The sequence below is a fragment of the Triturus cristatus genome, chromosome 6 (assembly GCF_964204655.1).
Source record: "Triturus cristatus chromosome 6, aTriCri1.1, whole genome shotgun sequence".
In the NCBI taxonomy this organism is placed as follows: domain Eukaryota; kingdom Metazoa; phylum Chordata; class Amphibia; order Caudata; family Salamandridae; genus Triturus; species Triturus cristatus.
This window is the reverse complement of record NC_140589.1, coordinates 638,422,424-638,444,761: the sequence shown is the minus strand read 5'-3', so window position 1 is coordinate 638,444,761 and position 22,338 is coordinate 638,422,424. Positions and strand designations below refer to the sequence as shown.

The window sequence follows — 22,338 nt, the reverse complement described above, 5'->3', positions numbered from 1 at the left end:
GGCTCTGGATCCCCTTTCTATCCCTCTTTCAGAAGTCCTTTTGTTCCTTCTTTCTTTGGCCCAGCAGGGCTCTGCTCTGGGCACTATAAAGGGCTACCTTTCGGCTATTTCAGCCTTTCTTAGGCTTCCTGATCAGCCCTCTTTTTTCAAGTCCCCTGTTGTAAATAGATTCCTCAAAGGCATTACTCATCTTTTCCCTCCTTTTCCTTTCGTAATGCCACAGTGGGACTTGAACCTGGTTCTCACATATTTAATGTGCACTCCCTTTGAGCCACTTCACAACTGTCCTCTTTGTTAACTTTGAAGGCTGCTTTCCTCGTTGCCATCACCTCTGCTAGGAGAGTGAGTGAGCTCCAGGCTCTTTCTTGCAAACCTCCTTTTCACTATGTCCATCCGGACAAGGTTGTGCTCAGAACACGTCCATCCTTTCTGCCAAAGGTTGTCACTGCCTTTCACATTGGGCAGACTATCACTTTTCCCACCTTCTTTCTGCCTCCGCATCCTTCTAGAGAGGAAGAGAAACTCCACCGTCTGGACCCAACACGTGCGCTCTCATTTCACATCGATCGCACACAACAATTCGGGGTGGATGACCAGCTCTTTGTTGGCTACGTAGGCGGACTCTCTCCTGATGGGTTGTCTTGTGTATTAAAGCCTGTTATTCTCTGGAGAAAAAGGAGCCTCCGGTGGGGCTGTGCGCCCATTCCCCCAAGGGACGCCTGCCACTACGGCATTGGGACGTGGTATCCCCTTACAAGACATATGTCAAGGTGCTACGTGGGCCTTGTTGCACACTTTTACTAAGCACTATTGCCTGGACAGCCAAGTCCGGAGAGACTGCTTCTTTGGCCGTTCTGCTCTCCGGGACTTCCTGGTGTGATCTTGGTTCGCAGACCCACCACCAGGGTTGGTATTGCTGAGGTATCTATTCTAAGGTAAGGAATCTATCTCTAACGTGTTTATTTCAGATGAACAAGTTACTTACCTTTGGTAACGATATATCTGTAAGAAACATTAGTTAGTGATAGATTCCTTACCGCCACACCCATCCTCCCCATTCTGCGAACTGATTTCTAGGGTTAAGGTCATCCCTTTCAGGGCCCTAGTTTCAATGCACCAGTGTTCAGTATCTTGCATGGCTCTGCGTTCCTGGCGCGGAAAGTCGTGTACAGAACTGACGTCGGCGCGCGAGGGCGGCGTCTAAGTAGCTACCGCGACGTCATCTCAGCGACCATGATGCCAACGACGGACGTGGGGCCGCACGACGCCACTGTGGGAGGGATGGGCAGAAATAGAAGCTAGGAGGCTTAAGTTGGGGAACAGTATATCCTCTGTGCGTAGTCTTGGAAGTTGACCTCCGTCCCTTGGTTTGTCTCTTCCGTGGTCTTGATGAGGATTGTTCAGTATGTCCGTCGACCCCCAGGAAGCTCGAGGACAGAGACAAAAGAGGACGGTAAGTACTCCGCACTACCAGGATTTTTAGGGTATATAGCGTTACGCCGGAGACCGTCACCACACCCGGTGCATGGAAAATTATGGCCAGGAACTGGCAGAGAGGATGCGCAGCACACCGTCTCCTTAGAACAGAGCAGATACTTCTCTCTCTTAATCATTTAGACCTCAAGGATTATGTCACGGGAAGGGGAGGTGAGAAAGTAGGCAGAATTAAAAGGGGGGCGGCAGAACTTAATGAAATGGTGCCCAAAAGCCCACACAACTGCTCCTTAGAATAGTGCCCAAGTGGTTTTAGTGGCCCGTACCATCCCGCCCGCCCGTCCTTCCCACTCCCTCAAACTCCCACCCGATTCCTGTCTCTTTGAGCCTTAGGCTTGTGTGCGGTGTCACTCACCGTCCAAGCCGTAACTCTCCTGAGTTACGGCAGCGTTTACGTCCTCCCTGGGGGGAATCCACCACTCCTCGCACCACTCCTCGTCCTCCGTGACTCCTTCTGTGGTTCTCCCGGACTCCTCGGCTCGTCTCTGTGCGTGTTCTCCAGATCTGTATCCTCGTTTCCTCGCGACTCCTCTCTCTTCCGCCTTCTGGGTTTCGCGACGTCACCACGTTCTCCTTCCTGTTCTGCCTTTTCTTCTTGCTGCTCCCGGTCTGATTGGTTGACGTCTGGCACACCTCCGTGTTTCTGTAAGGAAGAGGTCCCGGACCAAGAGTTATCCGGGTAACTGAGTGATTGATCTCCGGCCCCTATGACATCAGCTGCAGATTGAGGTAAGGGGGCGGCTCTTGGAGGTCCGGTATCGAGTGCCTTCTGACATCCCCCTTCCCTAACTTTCTTGTTTACAAGAAAAGGTTCAAGTGGGTATCTAGAGAGGAAGTCAGCATTGGTTTGTGTCTTTCCTCTACAATGTATAGTGGTGAATCTGAACGGTTGCAAAGCAAGGAACCATCTTAAAATCAGGTCATTTTGCCCTTTGTTACACAAAAGCCACTCAAGGGGTGCATGGTCTGTAAACAAAGTGAATTCACGGCCATCCAGGTAATATCTTAAGGATTTGAATTTGATGGCTTATGCTTCTTTTTCAATCAGAACATAGTTTCTTTCTCCATTGATTTTTATAGCACTTCCCCAGGGCTCCTTAAGGAAGTTACACCTGACTGCCTGGTGGTTGAACGGCTGATGGGCCTGGTTTGGGTGTCCCTGACCATTTGGCAGTGCCATTGCAGGCTACTTGTAGGTCCTCTCCACTTCTCTCTTATGCTAGGCATTGGCAAGCTTTTTCGTCCTGGTGTGCTGGTAAGGAGGTTGATCCTACTGTGGCTGACCTCTTTTTGGTGATGCAGTTCATGCAGGATGGAACCTATTTGGATTTATCGGTGACTTCTTAGCGGGTGCAGTGGGGGCCATTCAGGCTTTACGGGGGTCCTGGTGTAATTTGCAGGATGACGAGGGCCTGATGCCTGTTTTCTCAGGGTCTTATTAACCTGTTTCCTCTGCCTGTGCGTTCCTTTCCTTCTTGTAATTTGCAGCTTGTCTTGGATGTCCTTTCGGGCCCTCCTTTTGAGCCCCTCGAGGGGCTGGAGTTAAAGCTGTTGACTTTTAAGGCCTGTTTTCTGGTCACCATCACTTCAGCTAGGAGGTTGGGTGAAATGGAGGCTTTGTCCTGTAAGTATCCTTTCTGATCGGATGGTGCCGGGTCTGTCCTTTGTTCCTAAGGTTAATTCGACTTCATCTCCGTTGGGAGGTGATTTTACCTGAGTTTTGTCCTGATCCTTCCTCGGATGAGGACTGTCGTTTGCATTGTTTGGTAGACTTTGTTGCGGTATTTGCATGAGGCGGAGTCCTTCCGGAAGGGGGACACTTTGTTTGTGAACTTTGGTCCTGCCGTATTTGTGCTGCAGCTTTGTAGTTAGGGAGGTGAAAACTAAGAAAGGTGAGAAGCCATCCACCACTACTTTGAGTCATTGAATTCGGTCTACGGTCCCTTTGGCTTACAGGGTGAAAGGGGTGGATCTTCCCGTGGGTGTACAGAGCAATTCTACACTCAGTATGGAGGCTACGGTGGCTGAATCGCAGGGTACCTCGGTGGTGGAGATCTGTAGGGCTGCGACCTGGTCTTCCCTGGCCACCTTTGTCCGCCACTATCGGATTGCTGGTCTGGAACGTTTGGATAATGTCCTGGGCCAAAGGGTCTTGTCCTCTATGAAGGTGTAGCGTTTTTTTTGTATTGTGATTGGGGCACGTTAATAAATTGGTGTTCTCTTTCACTGCGTTGTCCGTCTCTTGTTTTTGCTTGCCTTGTCCTCACGTGTTAAGGAAGGCGAGGGAGGGATGGTAAGTAATGTGTCCATTACTCACTGATAATGGAATTACTCGTAGTCCTACTCCCTCGCCTTCCTTCTAGTCCCCTCCAGGTGCGGTCCAACTGAGTTCTAGTTCGGCTTGTTTATGTACAGGAGGCGGTGGGTCGGGCAGGGTTTTTCATAGGATGGGGGTGGGTCTGGGGAGAGGCGGAGGGCCTCACGGGTTAAGAAGGATGGCGAGGGAGTAGGACTAGAAGTAATGCCAATATCAGTAAGTAATGGACGGATTACACTATTGCCAATTGTTGGCCTTGAATTTAATCAGCCAGGCAGATCAGACATATGATGCCATAGGAGATTACCGAAAACAGAATCACTCCTATAGTATAAGGCTATGGTATCTCTCTCTGGTTATAGCTTGTTTCGTAAAGAGGGGCACCAGACATTTTATATGATTAGTATAGGTTTAATAGCTAAAAAAACAGAAATGCAAAACTATCTGTCAACCCCCATTTTGAAATCACAGTAACCTTCCACATGCTCATTGAGGCTTCACCGAGATACAAAACCACTTGTTGGCAGTGTATCAAACCGAAACCTGAGATACAATGTATGCAGAGCTTTTAGCTGAATCTTACCCAAAAATCATTTGAAGGCTAGGATTTATTTACAGGCAAGGCAACAAAATGCAGGTCAGTTGTATCAAATATTTGGAGATGCCATGCTTTAATAGCCAAGTAGCTTTCTTTAACCATCCCTCCAATGTGAACATTTAGAAGTGCAAGATTAGACCCCAATTTCCTGCAACCTGTCTCCACCAAGATGTTCTGAATATGAGAGAACTAAAGATTTTTAGTTGCACCAGTCAGCAACCTCGCTAACTGTTTCAAGATGTATACCAGCTTTCTCTATAATCACACCTGACATGACCGAATTAAGCAATTAAGTTTGATTGGTTGTATACCTATCCCAAATCGCAGAGCCACTGTGAGGGTAAGGAGGAGCTTACCTGGCCCCAGCCGTAGTAACGATCACAATACATTTATTTCTATTCTTTGACTAATTGAAACATTTATATTGCCCCACAACTCCGCTCCATTAATTGCCACAGCCACTGCCTTCTCTTGGTAGACTTGTAGTCTGCTGGCAAATGCATAACTGGGATAGTCCCAGAAGTAGAGCATCACAACCCTGCTCATTCTTGCTGGTGATCTTTATTCTTGTGAGGAAACGTTTTTCATATTGTGCCTCATCTATCTCCCCTTTTTATTAGCCTTCTCAGGGCTATGCCCATTAGGAGTGCCGTGCTAGCATAGTTGATCACAATAGCTAGCTAGGGCAACATGTAAAAATATAAAATAATAGTAAGTAATTAATCAAGGTAGTTTTACTGGATAACTCTGTTTGCATTGTTGCTACTGAAAATTATCAAAACCTGGGCATATTGTATTCATCACATTTTGGTACAGTAGCCATTAACTTGGTATATATCCTTTTTGAACTTGTTTTCCGGTGCCTAAATTTTGTATTATTTTTCCAAAAAACAAAAAAGCAGCAGCTTGCAAAACAGCAGCAAAGTTGCCCATATATAACGGAATTATTGAGCAGCACTAAAAATCAACAGTCAGTACTATATTGACACATCTATAGACAGAGTTCCAATGACATCCACCATGCAAACCAGACAGGCGAAGACCAGTTCATAGTTTAATGAAAATGTCAAGAGATCAAGGTAGCTGCCTTTAATCTGTAAAGGAGAAAAAAGTTTAGGTGACTGCACAGATTACTATCAAAGGGGAGTAATCCTTGCTATCAAAGGGGTGTAATCCACTTGAATGCTTTGTCCACCGACCTTCACCATGAACTTCATCCAACCCACAAACAGTGATGCTTTTTTTATTTTCTATGGGAGAGTGTTTTTTTTTTTTTCATTGAATCACCATATGCAAGCAGTAGCAAGTATTATATTCATATTACAGCAGCGATACATAAACCACTTAATATACAGCAGTGTTTTTGTTCTATGTAACTCCAACCCTCCTCCTCCCCACCCTTATCCCAACAACCCCATGGCAGAGCAGGTAAGGAGAAGAAAACAATATACCACATGTTCGACAGTGTATAGCAGTGTAATGTCAGATCTATATAGCAGCATTGTATCTTCAATGGCTAACTTAATTACATATGCCTATGCCAGGTCAGGGTAGGCTAACAGGTACGTGGTCAGTGGCACCCAAAAATCTTTAGTCCTAGAGACCTCTGGTAGCTCCTCAGCATAAACATTCATTTGTTCCTTACTGAAAACGAGATCTTTAATCAACTTGACCAAGGTTTCCAGTGTCATATCTGTAAGAGCCTTCACTACTCCCTGCCAGAAATTTGATATAGCAGGGCATCCCCATGCTAAGTGTACGAAGTCCGCTCCGTCCTGCCAGCATCTAGTGCATCTCGCATCCTCGCGCAACCCAAATTTTAACAATTGTGCGGGGGTGTAGTATATCTAAATAAATAATGCGGGGATTGCAATCGGCAGTCAGACACCCTGTCAATTTACAGCAGGACTCACAGTTTTCCCGGGACAGTGGGACCGCCAGGACAGCATTCCATTTGTCTAACGCAGAGGAATCAGACCGCTCATTCTCTCGTTGAGAAGCACCATATACTCTGGTAATCAGCCCTCTGCTCACACCCCCTTATTAGCATCACTTGTAACGCATTTAACCCATGTGGTTCCTGAGAAAGTCATGCCAAAGGGAGGGCACCGCCGCACGTAGCCTGGCATATATGAAAACGTGCATTGCTTTATATGATTGACCTGCTTGAAATTCAGTCAAAGATAAGAATGTGCCATTTCAGTACATATCCCCTAGTTTAGTAATCCCTGCACTTTAAAGGATGTCAAGGGCCCCACGCTCCCGCGCCGCCGAGATTCTGGATGGGCAGTGATTGGCATATCTGGTACATATATATAGTCTCTCTGCGCACGCATGGCAAGGGCGCCCCATGCCTAGACAGTGCAACTGACTGAGTTGATCTCCCTCCCATTACCTCCCTTGCATTTGTATAGAATCCTAGCAGGTAGTGGCGTTGGATAAGCAGTGTCCACCTCTACAGCTAAATGTGGCATATATTTCTGCGGGAAAAACCAATAGTGCGCGAACTGCGCTTGTGCACACAAGTAATAAAGGCGCAGGTCCGGTGCTTCAAACTCCGCATTCGAAGGGTAACGTTAACGTGCTCCAACTACACCTCAGTTGCTTGCCAGCCCACACCAGCAACGGCAGACAGAACTGCAGTGTCTTGAAAAATGTTACATTTAACTTTATTGGAATATTGACAAATAGGAAAAGAAGTTTAGGAAGCACAGCCATCTTCACTACAGAGATTCTGTCTGCCAGCGACAACGGTAGATGTGTCCAGCGGAAAATCTGTTCAGTGATTGTGGTGACAGTGCGTCCATAATTCATATTTAGTATAATCTCGGTGTCTCTGTGCACCCAGACCCCCAGGTACTTCACAGGGTCTACAGGCCAAGAGAGGGGGTAACCGAGCGCAATCTTTTGAGTACAGTCTGTTAATGCAAAAATCGTAGACTTAACCCAATTTATCCCCAACCGGAGTGCTTTTCAAATATGACATATTCATAATAAAAAATAAAGGTGCTAGTTGTGTAGCCGGATCTCGGACATATAACAACATATCATCCGCATAGAGTGAAATAACTAGCGGATGCTGCCTGAACCCCAGTGGGGCCTCTGCGTGTTTCTGGTGCACTGTACATGCCAACGGTTCCAAAGCCAGAGAAAAAACACCGTAGAAAGAGGGCAGCCCTGCCTTGTGCCCCGCAAATTGGGAATGCATCAGACACCCAGCCATTGACTCGCACCCTGGCAACCAAGGTTGTATATAAAAATACGTTCCCACTTCACGGCAGCATTCCCATTCTTTGTAAAACTACAAACATATATCCCCATTGAAGCATGTCGAAGGCTTTTGCCGCATCTAGCCGCACCGCCACAGCAGGGGTCTCGGGATCTAGATGATGCAGCACTGTGAAAATTGTACGGAGATTGTGTACTGTGGAGCGCTTGGGAACGAAACCTTACTGATCAGGGAGAACCAACTTGGGGATCAGAGGTTGTAGTCTACATGCAATCATTTTTGCTAGGATCTTGATATCTATGTTTATAAGAGATAGCAGTATATACGATTCACACTTATTAGTGACTTTCTCTGGCTTTTGAAGTGTAACTGGCAAGGCTTCCCTGAGGGAAGGGGGTAATGCACCAGTCTCATAGGCCTTGGCAAAGACCTTGAATAGTTGTGGGGCCAGCTCTTCAATGAAGGGCTTATAAAATTCACTGGGTAGACCATCAAGTCCCGCTGCCTTACAGGTAGGTAGGGACATTATAGCCTCTTTCACATCTTCAACATCAAATGGTTGGGTCAGATGTTCACGCTGCCCATTAGATAGCCACCCCAATGCAATGTCATCTAAGTAGTTATTAACTGCGTCATTAGGAGCTGTCTGTCTAGTCCCAAATAATTTGGAGTAAAAATCAATGAATACCCTACTGATCTCGGGGGTGGAGTGCTGAGCGACAGCGTCTTCATCCAACACTCTAGTAATGTGCTCCTGTCCTCTAGGCAATGTTAGCTTATGTGCCAATGAATGACTAGGCCTCCCACCCTCACCGTAATCCCGTGCCCTAGATCTCCTGGATCTGTGAAATACCTCCTGATCTGCTGTTTGATTGTGTTAGGAAACCAACTCCTGTATGTGGGCCAGTGCGTTGGAAAGTGGATTCAACTCATATTCTCGTTCTAACATACCAATCTTATCCGCTAGAGCCCTTATTCTGTTCCTAAGATCTTTTAGTACACCCACCTGGGCACCCATGCACTTCCCCCTTATGGTGACTTTAAAGGCTTCCCAAAGTGTGCCTACACTGTCCACCGAGACCTCATTTTCTGAAAAATAATTGCTAATAGCTGCACCAATTTTGGCCCGGAACACTGTCTATTAAGGAGGACGACTGTAACCGCCATTAAAATTGAGGCCTTGCGCAGGCTGGCACCTCAGTTCTATCAGCACGGGGGAATGATCCAAGAGTGTCTTAACCAGGTGCTTTATGAATATAGTCCAGGGGGCACCTCCCTTGAAACCAGCCAGTAGTCCAGCCTGGACCACGAGCCATGCACTGTCAATACAAATGTGCCCTCTCTCACACCTGGGTTACGAGCCCTCCATACATCCATGAGCCCCTCTGCCTCAATCAATTCACCCAGGACCATCACTGCTTGCTTTCCACGTCCATCCGCGTCCTTGGAACTATTCAGTCGGGTGTCAAAACAAACATTCAGGTCCCCACCCCATACCTCAACCGAGGGTGGATAGGAAGAGATGTGCCTCCATAGATCATTAAAGAAAGTGGGATCATTGGTATTGGGCTAATACGTATTTACAAACAACACCATTGTGTCACCCAGTTTGCTCAGTGCAAGGAGCACCCTTCCCTGCTTGTCCACCTCAGACTTGATGAGAGTATGTGGAGTGCCTTTCTTGACCAGAATCATAACACACCTAGAATAGTTGGAAGACGCAACGTGCACCGTGGCCTAGCGAGATCCAACATTCAGTTCTGTGTGTTTAGTGAGATGCGTCTCCTGGTGAAACGCAACCTGTACATCCTGCCTATCCAAGAAAGCTAGCACATTGCAGATTTTTGGGGGGTTATTTAACCCACGTGCATTCCATGTTATTAACGTAATATTGTGCAATATTATCTCACCTCACCTTGCTGTGTCTTGTGTGTAAGTCGCCCTGGGCCTCACTTTGTCATGTTGTGTGTAAGTTTCCCTGCGCCTCACGTTGTCATGTTGTGTTTAAGTCGCCCCGCGCCTCACTCTGTACTTTTACATCATCATGCTGTGTTTGTAAGTCACCCTGTGCTTCACGTCGTCGTAATGTGCGTATGTGCCATACTGTGCTGCACCTGTTTTGTTTTCTCATGCTGCACATGTTCTTGAGTGCCAGTCCCATGCAACACTAGTCTTTACTCTGCTTACTTTGTGTTAGTCCCATATTAGCATAGTCCCTTACTTGAGGGGTGGCGTGGCCACAGTCTCCTTAGTTGAGGAGTACTTCTTTGGGTGCCGTCCATCCATTGTGTGGAGTCTTGGGATACGTTTTACCTTTTACTCATTTTACGTGTGTCTTGCTCACTTTGTGTTTGTGAGCTGTTCTTACACTACTTACCTGTTCACTTCTTGTTCAAGGAGGAGGATGGTGTTAGTGTGTTTATAGCCTTTCATCCTTCTTTGTTTGTCTGTTTTCCCTCTTGAGATGTGGTTTCACCATTCATCCTTGGGTTCATGGACAGTTATCTGCATTTGTATATTCCTGTGTATAGTTTTATTTCATTGTTATTTTCATTGTTATTATGGCCTTATTTGTTTTTCATTTAGAGAGGATAATGTAGTATCCTTGGGTTATGTCTCTTTATGTTCCCTTTCACCTTCCAACTAGCTGCTCAGCCAGTGTGAGTGTTCCGTGTAGAATGTTAGTGTTATTGACATGAATGGAACGTTTGGGTGTCTGGTGTGAGTGTTGTCAGTTGGGAGATGGGTTGAGCAGCTATTAGGCTGCTCCTGGTGGGGCTTGCTGTAACTTCTACTTATGGACTTAATAAACTACTTCCAACTCAACGTGGCTACGTCTGTCACCTGAACACGTGGGGCCAGCCCACTTTCTATTGTCACCCAGACCCGCACCGTCACATACCCTTGTGCAGTGCCATTACATGCAATACATTGATGTAACAAGAACTATAAAAAAAAAAAAACATTGCTTCCACTCCACTCAATGTCTGCCATGTAACCTCACAAACCCCCACCCGGTTCAGCACCCCCAACTTGCTAAGGTCAACCCAATCTGAGACTGAGGAACAACTCAATACCCAAATAACCCACATAACCCACTTGAACAGTTGGTGTACACCCATTAGATGACACGAGTGTAAACAGCCTCCCTATTATATGGGGAGGTGGCAGAGAAAGTCTATGGTTCAACGTAGAGGCGCCAATCGGCAATCAAGGAGCGTAGGTCATCACCGATTTACAGTTTGGCGCTGTATACCCATGCTACAGCAAGACATTAATTCAAGGTGCAGCCCCACCAGCACAGCATTAGAAATACAACTAACGTATCCATCCTTTGGGGAGAGGAAAATGAGTCCAGCCCCAACTCACCCACCAGAGCGGGCCAGTGGCCGTGGACCATCCCCAGTGGTACACTTACAACTCGTAGTTTCAGTCCAGTTCTCACTGTTCCTCCTTATCTGGTTTACCACTGGTTTCCCAGCTGCACTTTTTTTTTTTTTTTTTTTTTAAAGAGTTTAGCATGTTCCATGGCAGCCCTTGGATTGGTAAAAATCTTGGAAGGACCCTCAAATCAGATCCTCAAGCGTGCTGGGTAGAGCATGGCGTACGGGATTTCCTCTGCCTGCAATAATTTTTTTGCAGGGATGAACTCTCAAATAGCAGCCTGGACCGCAGTGGTGAAATACGGAAAGAACGTCAATGTGTTCCCATAATGCATGATCTGCCCCTTTTCCCGGGCTAGGCGGAGGATCGTGTCCTGATCACGGTAGTTTAGCAGCCGCGCAATGATGGGCCACAGCTGAGCGCCCGGGCTCTGGCGTGCCACCAGAGAACGGTGTGCTCACTCCACTATATTAGCGTAAGAGACAGATTGTCAGTGCCAAAAATCTCTTTGAGTAGCCCCACCACGAATCGTTCTATTTTACCGACGTTGGTCGACTCAGGCAGCCCCGTTATTCTTAAGCTGTTCCTCCTACACCTCGCCTCCAGGTCCTCATTCGCTTTGATGGCCGCTAGTACCTTCTCCATGCGCAAGTCATCCTCCACAGTAGACACTCGCTGCTCGACCTCACCCAGCCTGGTACCCTGCTTGTCAAGCTTCGTCTTCATTTGATCCATGCGTTGATTTAGCGCATCAATCTTTCCGTCAATCGATTGCAGACTGTGCTGCATCGCCAGGAGTGTGGATTCCAGAGTTGGGGCAGATTCCGAGGGGGCCTCCACTTCTGAGTCCGAAGTCAGCTTATGCTGGGATCTGCCCGTTTTGCGCATTTCAAATGTGAGGCACGATTGTGTCTTGCCCATGATGCACAGCCCACCGGAAGGGATGATGATCTGCTCCCACCCTGCACGAGTCACGCGCAGCAGCCACTCGCCGTTGAGCTGACCATGCACCTAGGGATGATGCTTGGGGTTCAAAATAATGATATATTTACTGTGCAGAGCAGCCTCAGAGTCCCAACGTCCTGCGCACTCATCCTGCGCACCCCACATTGCAGTATGGCTTCCAGGAATGGCAGTGAGTCCAAAGGATTGGTCCCCAGGTAAGCAGGTCACAGCCTCCAGCTTGCACTGCAATGTGTCAGACTTAACCCGCCGCACCTTCACACCTCAGGGTAGTTCAGTTCTGCTGCAGCTCGCGTGTCCCCACACCTACCAGGCCACCGCAGGGTGCTCTGATTCTGGGCAGCTAGCCAGTCCTTTCTATCTAGCCTCTGAAGTAACAGCACGGCGGGCCACATGGTCAGTGCTCCAGGGACGCACAATAAACCAGACACTGGCATCCCAATCTGCCAACAAGCACGCGGAGGGGTCCAGCAGGTATCTCGCAGTAAGTGGGCTGCCAACTCCGTGGGCCTCACTCGCAGGCTGCGATATTCAGCGTCACTCACCACTGCCACCGCAGGGCATCTGCAGAGCTACTATGCCCGCTCCGGTCCTCGCTCCGCACTTAAATATTCCTCCTAGGAAGTCAGCGGCAGCCCGTCTCTGCTGCAGCGAAGTTCTTTTCTGCAAATTATGAGGCCCACCAACTGCAACAGTTCGATCTGAGGCCGCTGATCTGCAGGGGCTATGGCGTCGTCACAGCAGCACACCATCAGTCAAGCCGCCTCTCCCTGCCCATACCGCTACACCCAGTGGCACAGGAGCTGCAGCCGACAGCAGCAGTGATTGGAGATATCAGTGGCGATCCGCGGCCGCCATCGTGATTTTACGGCCGCCGCCTCACCTCTCTCGTCCACCGCTTGTCCAACAGGGCACCTGACAGCGCTGCACAGCGCGGGGGCACTTGCTAGCACCGTACCTCTGCGAATAAGGCGCACTGCCCCATCAAAACGGCCGTCAGAAATGCACTAGTGCGCAGACATCTTGTTGTGCGCCCTCTAGCGCCCCCAGTAACTTTCACCCCACTGGTAGGGCATTCCCACTAGCTCGTGCTAAGCATAAATGTGGCACCTCTAGACATCCACTTCAGAAAACTCCTGGACCGGAAAAAGATCAGAAGAGAACTGAACCAGCTATCTGTGACTTGAGAAGAGCACTGAAAGAATTGGACCTACTCTCTCTTGTACCCAGGACAAAGAATTGGACTCCAAGTGTTGAGCTAAAGGGACACAAACTAAAAGAGTCCTTGTACGGCAACTGCCCAGCTGACCAATGGCAACTGGACCCTGCTGTTTGGCCTCTGCCTGACCCCCTTTGAGTCTTTAAGTGCCTCCCCATAGGTTCTGGGGGCTTTAGAAGTGTACTCCTGTTGTTTGTGTAGATTGAGATTTATGCGACTAAGGCCTAAGTTAAAATCTTTGACCAGGACGAGCCTGGTTTGTATATCTGACTCACGCTCCATTGCGGTCAGTGCCAAATTGCGGCTAGGTTCTGATCTATCACAACCATTGACCATCATTGGCACTTAATGCTTCTTGGTGCTATGCCTACTTAAAAATTAAAAAATTCATATCTCCAGTTCCCCTCCATGGAGTTTGGTCATTTTGTTGAAATATTTTAATACATTTTTACTCTATTTTCTAATTTAGTTTGAGATTGTTGTTGTTTTGCATTTCGACTCTGGTACTGTTTTGGCACTACATTAATACTTTGCACATTGCTGTAAGTCAAGCCTGTCTGTTTTATGTTACAAGGGTTGTGATTATTTCATGAGATGGGTAGTCAAACCACGCAAAATAAAAATCGAATTTCTTACACAATACCCATAAGTTCAAATCAACATCATCAACAAATATCTACTGATACAAGTTCAGACTTTACTTGTGTCTGAAATGCTAGAGTACATCATTCAACATACAGCTAGGCTCCACTTAGTCAGTTCACCGTACCACAGTTGACCTACAACTGTCACTGTGTGATGGAGCTTCCAGTCTTTTACTATTTAATACTTTATATGCGTCATAAATCTACTTTTTTTCCATGCTTTAAAATAACACATTGAAATGCCGATCAGAGTATAGATAGTACATGGTCCTGATATTTTTACCGGTTATTTTTCCTCAAATATTTGTGCTTTTTGGTTGGTCACTTATCTGAATTTTGATGAGGCAGTTTGGCTTTATAGACCTCCCTAGTCAATAAATGAGACCCAACAGGTTTTAAAACAGTAACATTTGAAATTGGCACCTAGAGAGAATTCAGTTTGTTGTCGTCAGCTATATTAGCTGTAACTGTTACTGACAGCATTCTTTTCTTCCACATCACTGTGTGCTTACTACTTTTTTGTTAATATTTCTATCCTGAATTTGCTTGCTGGGAGCATTCTGCTTTTTACCTGACCTGAGCTTAACATTCCTGGTAGTAGTGAGTAGCTTGCGAATCCCTATGAGCAGCATTGGTACAGATCCCAATTTTCTGTATATGCGACCACAGAAAGATGTTTGGGTCAAAAACGTGGGTGTCATTTGATTATGCGTTAATGCGAAAGCGTGCAAATTGTGGAAGTCATCTATTTCCCATATATATTATCTGCTTTGTCATTTTTGTGTTTGCAGGCAAGTAGTATTCCAGCACCGGCAGGCTCTAACTGAACAGTTGAAAGTTACAGAAGATCCAGCCCTCATTTTACATTTGACGTCTGTCCTTTTATTTCAATTGTCTACGCATTGCATGCTTCATGCTCCAGGAAGATGTGTACCACAAATTATTGCATTCCTTCACACAAAGATTCCAGAGGTATTGTGTTTTTAAAACTGTGCTTAATATATGTCTTGAGTTATTTTTAAAAGCGCTTACAGCGCAACAATATTCCTTTGCTTATTAGTGTTTGAAATAGTCGTATGCTCACCTCGAGGTCTGTTTTAGGAACAATTTACTGTCTTATGGCTACAAAGCTTTCCACCCCTTCCTTATTGACATCCCGCCTAAGCTGATTATGCCAATTAGTTAAATATAATTAATTTGGATTCAGTATTTTTGATTTGTCATTTAAATGCTCCATCCTTAAATTCTCTAATTAGAGGAAGACATTTGCAGAACTAATCGGTTAGATAATAAAGGATTTCAAACCCATTGCACCAAAGTTTGCAGTTGTAGTTCTATTTGTTTTTTTACATTTCTATTCCCAATGTGGGGCTCAACCACATAGCTAGAGAACTACGACCTAATATGGCAAGTGGCCATGCATTCTAATGCACTGGAATCTCAGCGAGGTCACTGGTTACTCACATAAGGTTAATCTCCGACTTGTTACACTGAGCTGAGTTCCTTCTTAGAAGACCAGTCTTCTTGGTAGTAAGCTAGCTAACCCCCTCCTACCCAGACCACCTACTTTGCGCCTAATAGGTTTTTAGGACATTGTTCAATATGAATATGCTAAGTTGATTGATGAAGGTACGTGTTTCATTGGAATTGAATCACAAACCTTTTCTCTTGAAGCATCATGGCCCTTCAAAAGCTACAATGTGTTTTGTTCTTCAGCTATACAATGGTTGGAAATAATGGCTCATCGAGAGACACTGGGACATAAGTTACCTCGAAAAATAGTTTGGATCTGCTACAGGAAGACATTGCTGGACCTTAGGCCTCCTGTACCTCTAGCATTTAACGGGCTTTTTGATTAATAAAAAAAATATAACAGCTGATAAAATAGATTTCAGGGGTAGTATGTGCGACCAATGAACCAAAAGTAAAAAGTAGCTTTAAACATTCTCTTCCTTTTCCTGAGCAGATAGTGTAATGTATCAACATTCCACCCTTTATTTGCTCTCATTCTACTACATGTTTTCTCCCTTTACTTTCCTCTAGAACTGGTGATATGTGGTACAATACTTTGAGTCACTTTCTGTTTTAAAGTTGGATAAGAATCACTGCACCAGTCTAAATCCTGAAGCTAAAAACACACACAACTGTTTTTTAAAGTTCTCTAATGTTAATAATGTTTATCCATTCTCATTTTATTTTTTCTAAATTAGGCTAATTATAGCTTAATTAGAGCATTGTCCAGGTGGAATGTTGAAATGAAACTGTGTTAAAACCTATACAAGACAAACGTTTGATTGCCCAACTGAACAGAAATCTAAAAAGTTTAAGTCTAGAAATGAATATTGTTCTGCACAGGAATTGCTCATCGATGTGTGTCAAGGGAAGTAGAACAGCACAGGCTAATTCTGACCAAATAACGGATCCGATTAAGCTGTGATTTGCATTTGGAAATAGCAGGACTATCCTAGTATTCTTTCTCCTTCAATTGCTCAACTTTCCTACTGCTTTTAAATGCTTATTTACCACTACCACATGATTGTTACTTAGAGTTAACACTAATGTAGAAAGTGTTAGCCACATCAGCACCCTGATTCTGCATCATACCGGATTCCTTCGCTCCCAAATGTTTGTTTCAGAACTGTAAATTTTACAGACTTTCTGTATATACATTTCGTACTGCTGCTACCTTAGATGATTTCTCGCTACAATTGCTTTACACTTTTTAAATTCAAACTGCCTTCCACCAATGCAAGGATGGAATTTTGATATGTTTGGATACATTTTGCTGCTTTTTTATTTCATGCCATTAATTTCAAACTTAAAGGAGTTTTTTTTTTCATACCTGAATATAGTAGAAATATGTTCATTTTGTTAAGGGTCTACTAAGACATGTCTCCTGTCATTGCTTGTTTATAAATGTTGCTGCAGTTATTTTTTCTGTTTGTTTTTAGGATCAGCACAGCCTGTTGTTGAAATTTCAGGCCCTTGTTGTGACACAACTAAAAGGACAAAATAAGAAGATGGGTGAGGGTGATGAAGACGCTGCAGAAAACGAAGCGGAAAAGAATGACGAAAGTGCAGAGACTGTAAAAAAAGAGTTACAGGAACTTTCTTCTTCCATTAAGGATCTGGTCCTCAGACCCAGGAAATCTTCTATGACAGAAGAATAAATATGTTTTTTATCCAACATCTGGCCTATTGTGGAGTCTTGACTTTGTTGTTTGTTTTAAGAACCAGGAGCAGGTGGAGGCTAATCAATCTCTTCTTAGAATAAGTACTCTACAGCAGTATTTTTGTTTTATATAAACTGTATTTCATTGACTTTAAAAGCATACAATGAACCATACAGTGCTACGTGTCAGTATTAATAGGAGCCATCATATAATCTGCTTTGGGATCATACATGATTGCATAATATAAGCAAAGACACACATTCATAACTGCTGGTCTGAGGTTCCTTCAAATCCACATTATATAACCTAAGATGACGTTGTACAAATAAAATACCATAAGCATCATTGCCCACTTGGTAGTCTAGGAAACATCACATGCAGGTACCTAGTTGTCCGTTCAATCTTTTGTCCCAGACTCATCCTCACTCGAATGATAATTATCATTGTGAAACACACCCAGTAGTTGGGCACATTGCATTATAACCTCAGACACCCCCTCATTCCTATGTAAAAAGCATCATGTGGTGTTCCTCTGGCACCCCCCGTTCCAGCAGATCCCTTACCAATGTGTGAACATCCGGGCCCTCACTCAAATCCAGACAATGGCCACCCATCTCTCCGCTAACAATAAGGCCAATTGGGCCAGACAATAGGTGATCTTGCTTCCTCCGAGTCGTTTCACCATACCCAGAAGGCAGGACAGTGGTGTCAATGGATTGCTAATTCCTATGGCTATTTCTGTATGTGTCACCACATGTGCACAATATGTTTAAACCTGGGACAATCCCAGGTTAGATGCAAAAAAGTGGCCCCAACCATCCCACATCGTGCATAGGCAGTGCCCCTCTATGGATCTATTTTAGAAGTGCTACATATATGTACAATGTATGTACAATGCAGTTAAAAGAAATGCAGAAGTTTAAACTTGTTGTTACAGGACACAGTGCAAACCAGGTGAGAGATAACCTCCCTATCAGAGTTTCGAGATGGGTGTGCCAGCTACTCCTCACAAGCTCTGGGTGGCAGGTATTGGCGTGGCTGCATATCACTTCTGAGGGCTCTGAAAAAATGTGTGTTGAGGTGGCTCTCTTCACCCACTCAATGAGACTGTCTAGGATCTTCGAGGGACAGGGAGCCGCCGGGAAGTCCGTCCATAATTCCTTCGCCACACTGTCCAGCTTGGCATAATGAAGGAAATGAGCTGGCCCCACTCTGAAAGAATCCTAGCTATCTTAAAAGGATATAAAGGTTTCCCACGGATACAGGTCACCTGCCTCAAGCCAGCCTCCCTCCCTCTCTTCAATGATCCATTCACATGGTAGAGTCATTAACCTGGAAGAGTACTAGGTCCCACATCTTCAATGCCCTACTTAAGGGAGCCCAACGGACCACTCTCTGGACCAATTGTTTCTATATCTGTGCCGTATGAGTAGTTTGGTATGGGAGCGGTTGTTACGATCTACCTCGCATCAGTAATTGGGGCAGAGTGTCCCCCCATGATTGACCCCCAGAAGGTGCTTCTCCCAGTTACGAGTCTGTGAGCCAGCAGGCAGACTTCTGTTGGTTAGCCACATAGTAATAGAGTTGAACATCAGAGACCACCAGCCCCCCATCCTTCTAGTCCCTTTTAAGCTTTCTAAGCGCCACCATACTGGGCTTACCTGCCCACAACGGCATCACTATTAGGCTATCCAACCAGCTGAAAACCTATCTGATAGTGGGTACAGGGAATTCTGTAGAAGATACAGGCATCTTGGGAGAAAGACCATCTTTACGATAGCTGCCCTACCCATGACTGATAAAGGCAGTTTATTCCAGACCGTAATGGAGTTTTCCAGTCCAAACAGCACCCTATCCACGTTCTGAACCTGGTGCAGGCTTCAGTGATAGTTACCCAAATTCCTAAATACCAGAATCTTTCCAGTTCTCACTGAAGTACCAGGTCTGGCAACTAGTGCAACTTTTTCCTGCTCAGCGCTCCCAGCGGGAATTCTAATGGTTAGCAGATATTGATCTGGAGACCAGGGACTTCGGCAAACGCATCCAAAGCCTCAGCAACCGCACACAGACTCTTCAGGCGATCGCACATATATCAGTGCATCGTCGGCGTATAGCAATATTATGTGGTTAAGATACCCCATCGGCATCGCGCAAGGCACCATCTCCTTCGCGTAAGGGGCTCGATTGCCAAAGCAAACAGGATGTACGTATTCCTGCCACAGCTCACCTCTCTTGACTGCAACAATACACCAGTATGACTCGCATCATTCCTCCCAACACTAATGAATGAACAAACGTCTTGTACCATGACTTTTGACCATGTTGATAATAGCTAGCTGCAGCTGGTAGTACCCAGGTTTGTTTGAAAAGACTTAAAAGTTTTTAAAAAATTTTTACCATGCATTTACAAGGTCCGGTTTCAGGCGCCACGGAAACATCCAGAAAATCCACCACACTAAGCATCAAGCAACCGGCATAGGTGACCTCAACATGAACCTTCCGCAAGACACCCCTCATCAAATCAATCCCCTGCACCTGTTCCTTGCAATAAGCAATTAGAACGCAACCTTTGTGAACTTTGTAAAACATCTACTAGAAGAGTCTCATCAAATTAATCATCTGCATCTGTTCCTTGTTATAAGCAATTGTAACGCGACCTCTGTGAACATTCTTAAAGACCTTCTAGAAGACTGCCTCATCTAGTTAATTATCTGCACCTGTTCCTTTTTTTTATAAACAATTAGAATGTGACCTTTATGAACGTTCTAAAGCAGTCTTATTTAAAAAATCGCCCACAGACCTCCCCTTCACTTAACCTCTTCACCTGCCACTTACCTGTTTCCCGGCTTCCAGTAATCTGTCTTGCCAGCGCCCTTGATCCTCCCGCTCCAACCTCATCACACAAAGACCGTCTCGCATTAGTCTCGCACCTGGATGAAAAAAAAAACTGAAGAAAAGGAGAGATGCATTAACAGACTTGATTTGACGATGCGCTGAGCTCAATCGCTATAAACAAAGGTAACTAGTGTTTATGTTCAACTCGTACATACTGTTGGCAGGGCTCTGCCAGAGAGGACTTGGGTGAAGCTAACCCTGTCCAAAATTTCTTGTTGGTGTGAAGCTGAAATAATACTCACTATAGGTATGAAAATTTTGATAAAGGGGCCTCTACGGACCATATAAATGAAAACAAAACATCAGAACTAAAGTTTGGTTGAGATTTTAAAGACTTTCATGAGGTGATACCTTAAGAGACCGAGTTAATACAAGACTAAAGCCTTGTTGTTTATTTATAGGTACTCTATCTGCCGGTACTGTCAGACTGGTGTGAATACCTGTTATAGTGTTGCTGTTGAGTAGAAGAGCCACAGCATCTTTGACTCCACACGCTCTCTCATCCCAACCCCCTTCCCTCTGGGATTTGCCACCGGAGCAGTGTCTCCTCTTGTAAACCGAGGGCAAGTCTTGGGAGGATTAGAGAACTAGCGTCACAGCCCCATTAAAATCATCTAGGATCCAGGTAGATGGCTTATGACAGAAGGCTAAGCCGCACACCAAACATTCCTTTTGAGCCGCACTATGACCAATCAAGACCAAATATTCACGGATGATCTAGCACGTGGCTTATCTGGGGACCTCAGTGATGCTAACAATCTGTCAGAGTTAATTTAGCAGTTCCAGCTAGATCTGAATAGGTTAAAAGCAGAACATGCAACACTTAAGGAAGTGTCACAACGAGAGAGGACACATTTCACACAATGGAGGGATACTAAACCCAAGGATAGTCACAACTACTAACCAGAATCTGCATGTATCAGTCTCTACACCTAGTCCTGTGCCCTTAGCAGGTCCAGAACGCTTTCATGGCAACAGTACTAAATTTGCAGCCTTTGAGTCAATGGCAATAACATTTCCTATGCACACCTCCTGCGTTCCCCAATGACGCTGCTAAAGTAGCTTTTGTAATCTCCTATTTAGGAGGTGTAGCCGGTAACTTGGCAATTCCTTTTATAGAAACAAATGATCTCCTTTTATACAACTATTTTGCTTTTAAGGCAGCCATGGTTAGGTTATTTGCAAAACATGTTTTTTTCCAAGCAAGTGACAATGTTATGTTAATAAGATTTATTAAGCGCACGAATACCCGGAGGTGTCTCGGGCGCTAAGACTGTGGTTAGCCCAGGAAGGAGCATCTAGTTCTGAAATAGCCAAGTTTTTAGCCCTTTTCTAAAGGAGGTAAGAGAGCTTGCACTTCTGAGATCCATTGGAAGCATGTTCCATAGTTTTGCTGTGCCATACGAGAGGCTTTGGCCTCCCCAGCTTAAGGTCCGGATCCTCTTACCTTTCATAAGTCTGGCGCCTGTGGAACGTAGTTGTCTGGCTGGTTTGTACCAAGAGAAAAGGTTTCTAAGAAATTTTGGTCCAGTGTTCAGGGACTTGTATGCTAGGCATAATGATTTGAATTTAATGCGCTGCGCCACCGGAAGCCAGTGGAGTCTTTGAATTTCCTTAGCTACTGATTTGTGCTTAGGGATATTCAGTAGAAGTCTAGCGGCTGCATTTTGTACCGTCTGAAGCTTTTTTTGGTATTGTTTCTACATATTCCAGTAGAGTCCGTTGCAGTAGTCTAGTTTTGACTGTATTAGTGTAGTTACAACTGTTCTTCTAGAGTCAATGGGGACATAAGGTAGAATCTTCTTCAGCTTCTCAATCAGAAAATGGGAGGCGGACACAATAGCATTGGTCTGCTGAGATAAGATTAGTTTGTAATCAATCCGCACCCCCAGGTTTTTTGCCTTTTGAACTGGTTTTGACGGTTCCCCCATCTCCGCCGGCCACCACAGGTCATCCCATCTGGGTTGCAGGTTCCCAAAAATTACTACCTCTGTTTTCTCGGAGTTAAGTTTGAGACAGTGCTTTCCCATCCACCGATTTATTTCAATCATACAGTTCTGAAACTGTGATGTACGGGAGGCTTGGTCTTTATACGCTGCCACCACTATCTGGGTGTCGTCGGCGTAAGACATGAGACTGAAACCAAACTCTTAGATCAGAGAGGCAAGTTCTGATACATATACATGAAAAAGAGATGGACTAAGTGATGAACCCTGTGGGACTCCGCAAGGTAGGACATAGGGGTCCGGTTTATACTTGTCCAGTGTCACTGATTGTCTACTAGCCTTCAGAAAGGGGGAAAGCAGGGCCAGTGCAGTACCACTGACCCCTAACATTTCCAGCCACTGTTGCAGTAGGTTATGGTTTACAATGTTGAACACCGCCGACAAATCAAGGAGGACGAGGGCAGCAGTGCCCCCTC

At 45.4% G+C, this 22,338-nt stretch overlaps 1 protein-coding gene across 1 annotated transcript in view; it reads left to right on the top strand.

The window, feature by feature from the left end:
* Positions 1–17,035, top strand: part of UFL1 (UFM1 specific ligase 1) — a 332,333-nt gene extending 315,298 nt beyond the window's left edge. The window contains exons 18-19 of the mRNA XM_085611135.1: positions 14,640–14,820; positions 16,800–17,035. Of these exons, the coding sequence (XP_085467261.1) occupies positions 14,640–14,820; positions 16,800–17,018 (400 nt within the window). The 3' untranslated portion in view covers positions 17,019–17,035. The remainder of the gene's footprint in view (positions 1–14,639; positions 14,821–16,799) is intronic.
* Positions 17,036–22,338: the final 5,303 nt, after the last annotated feature.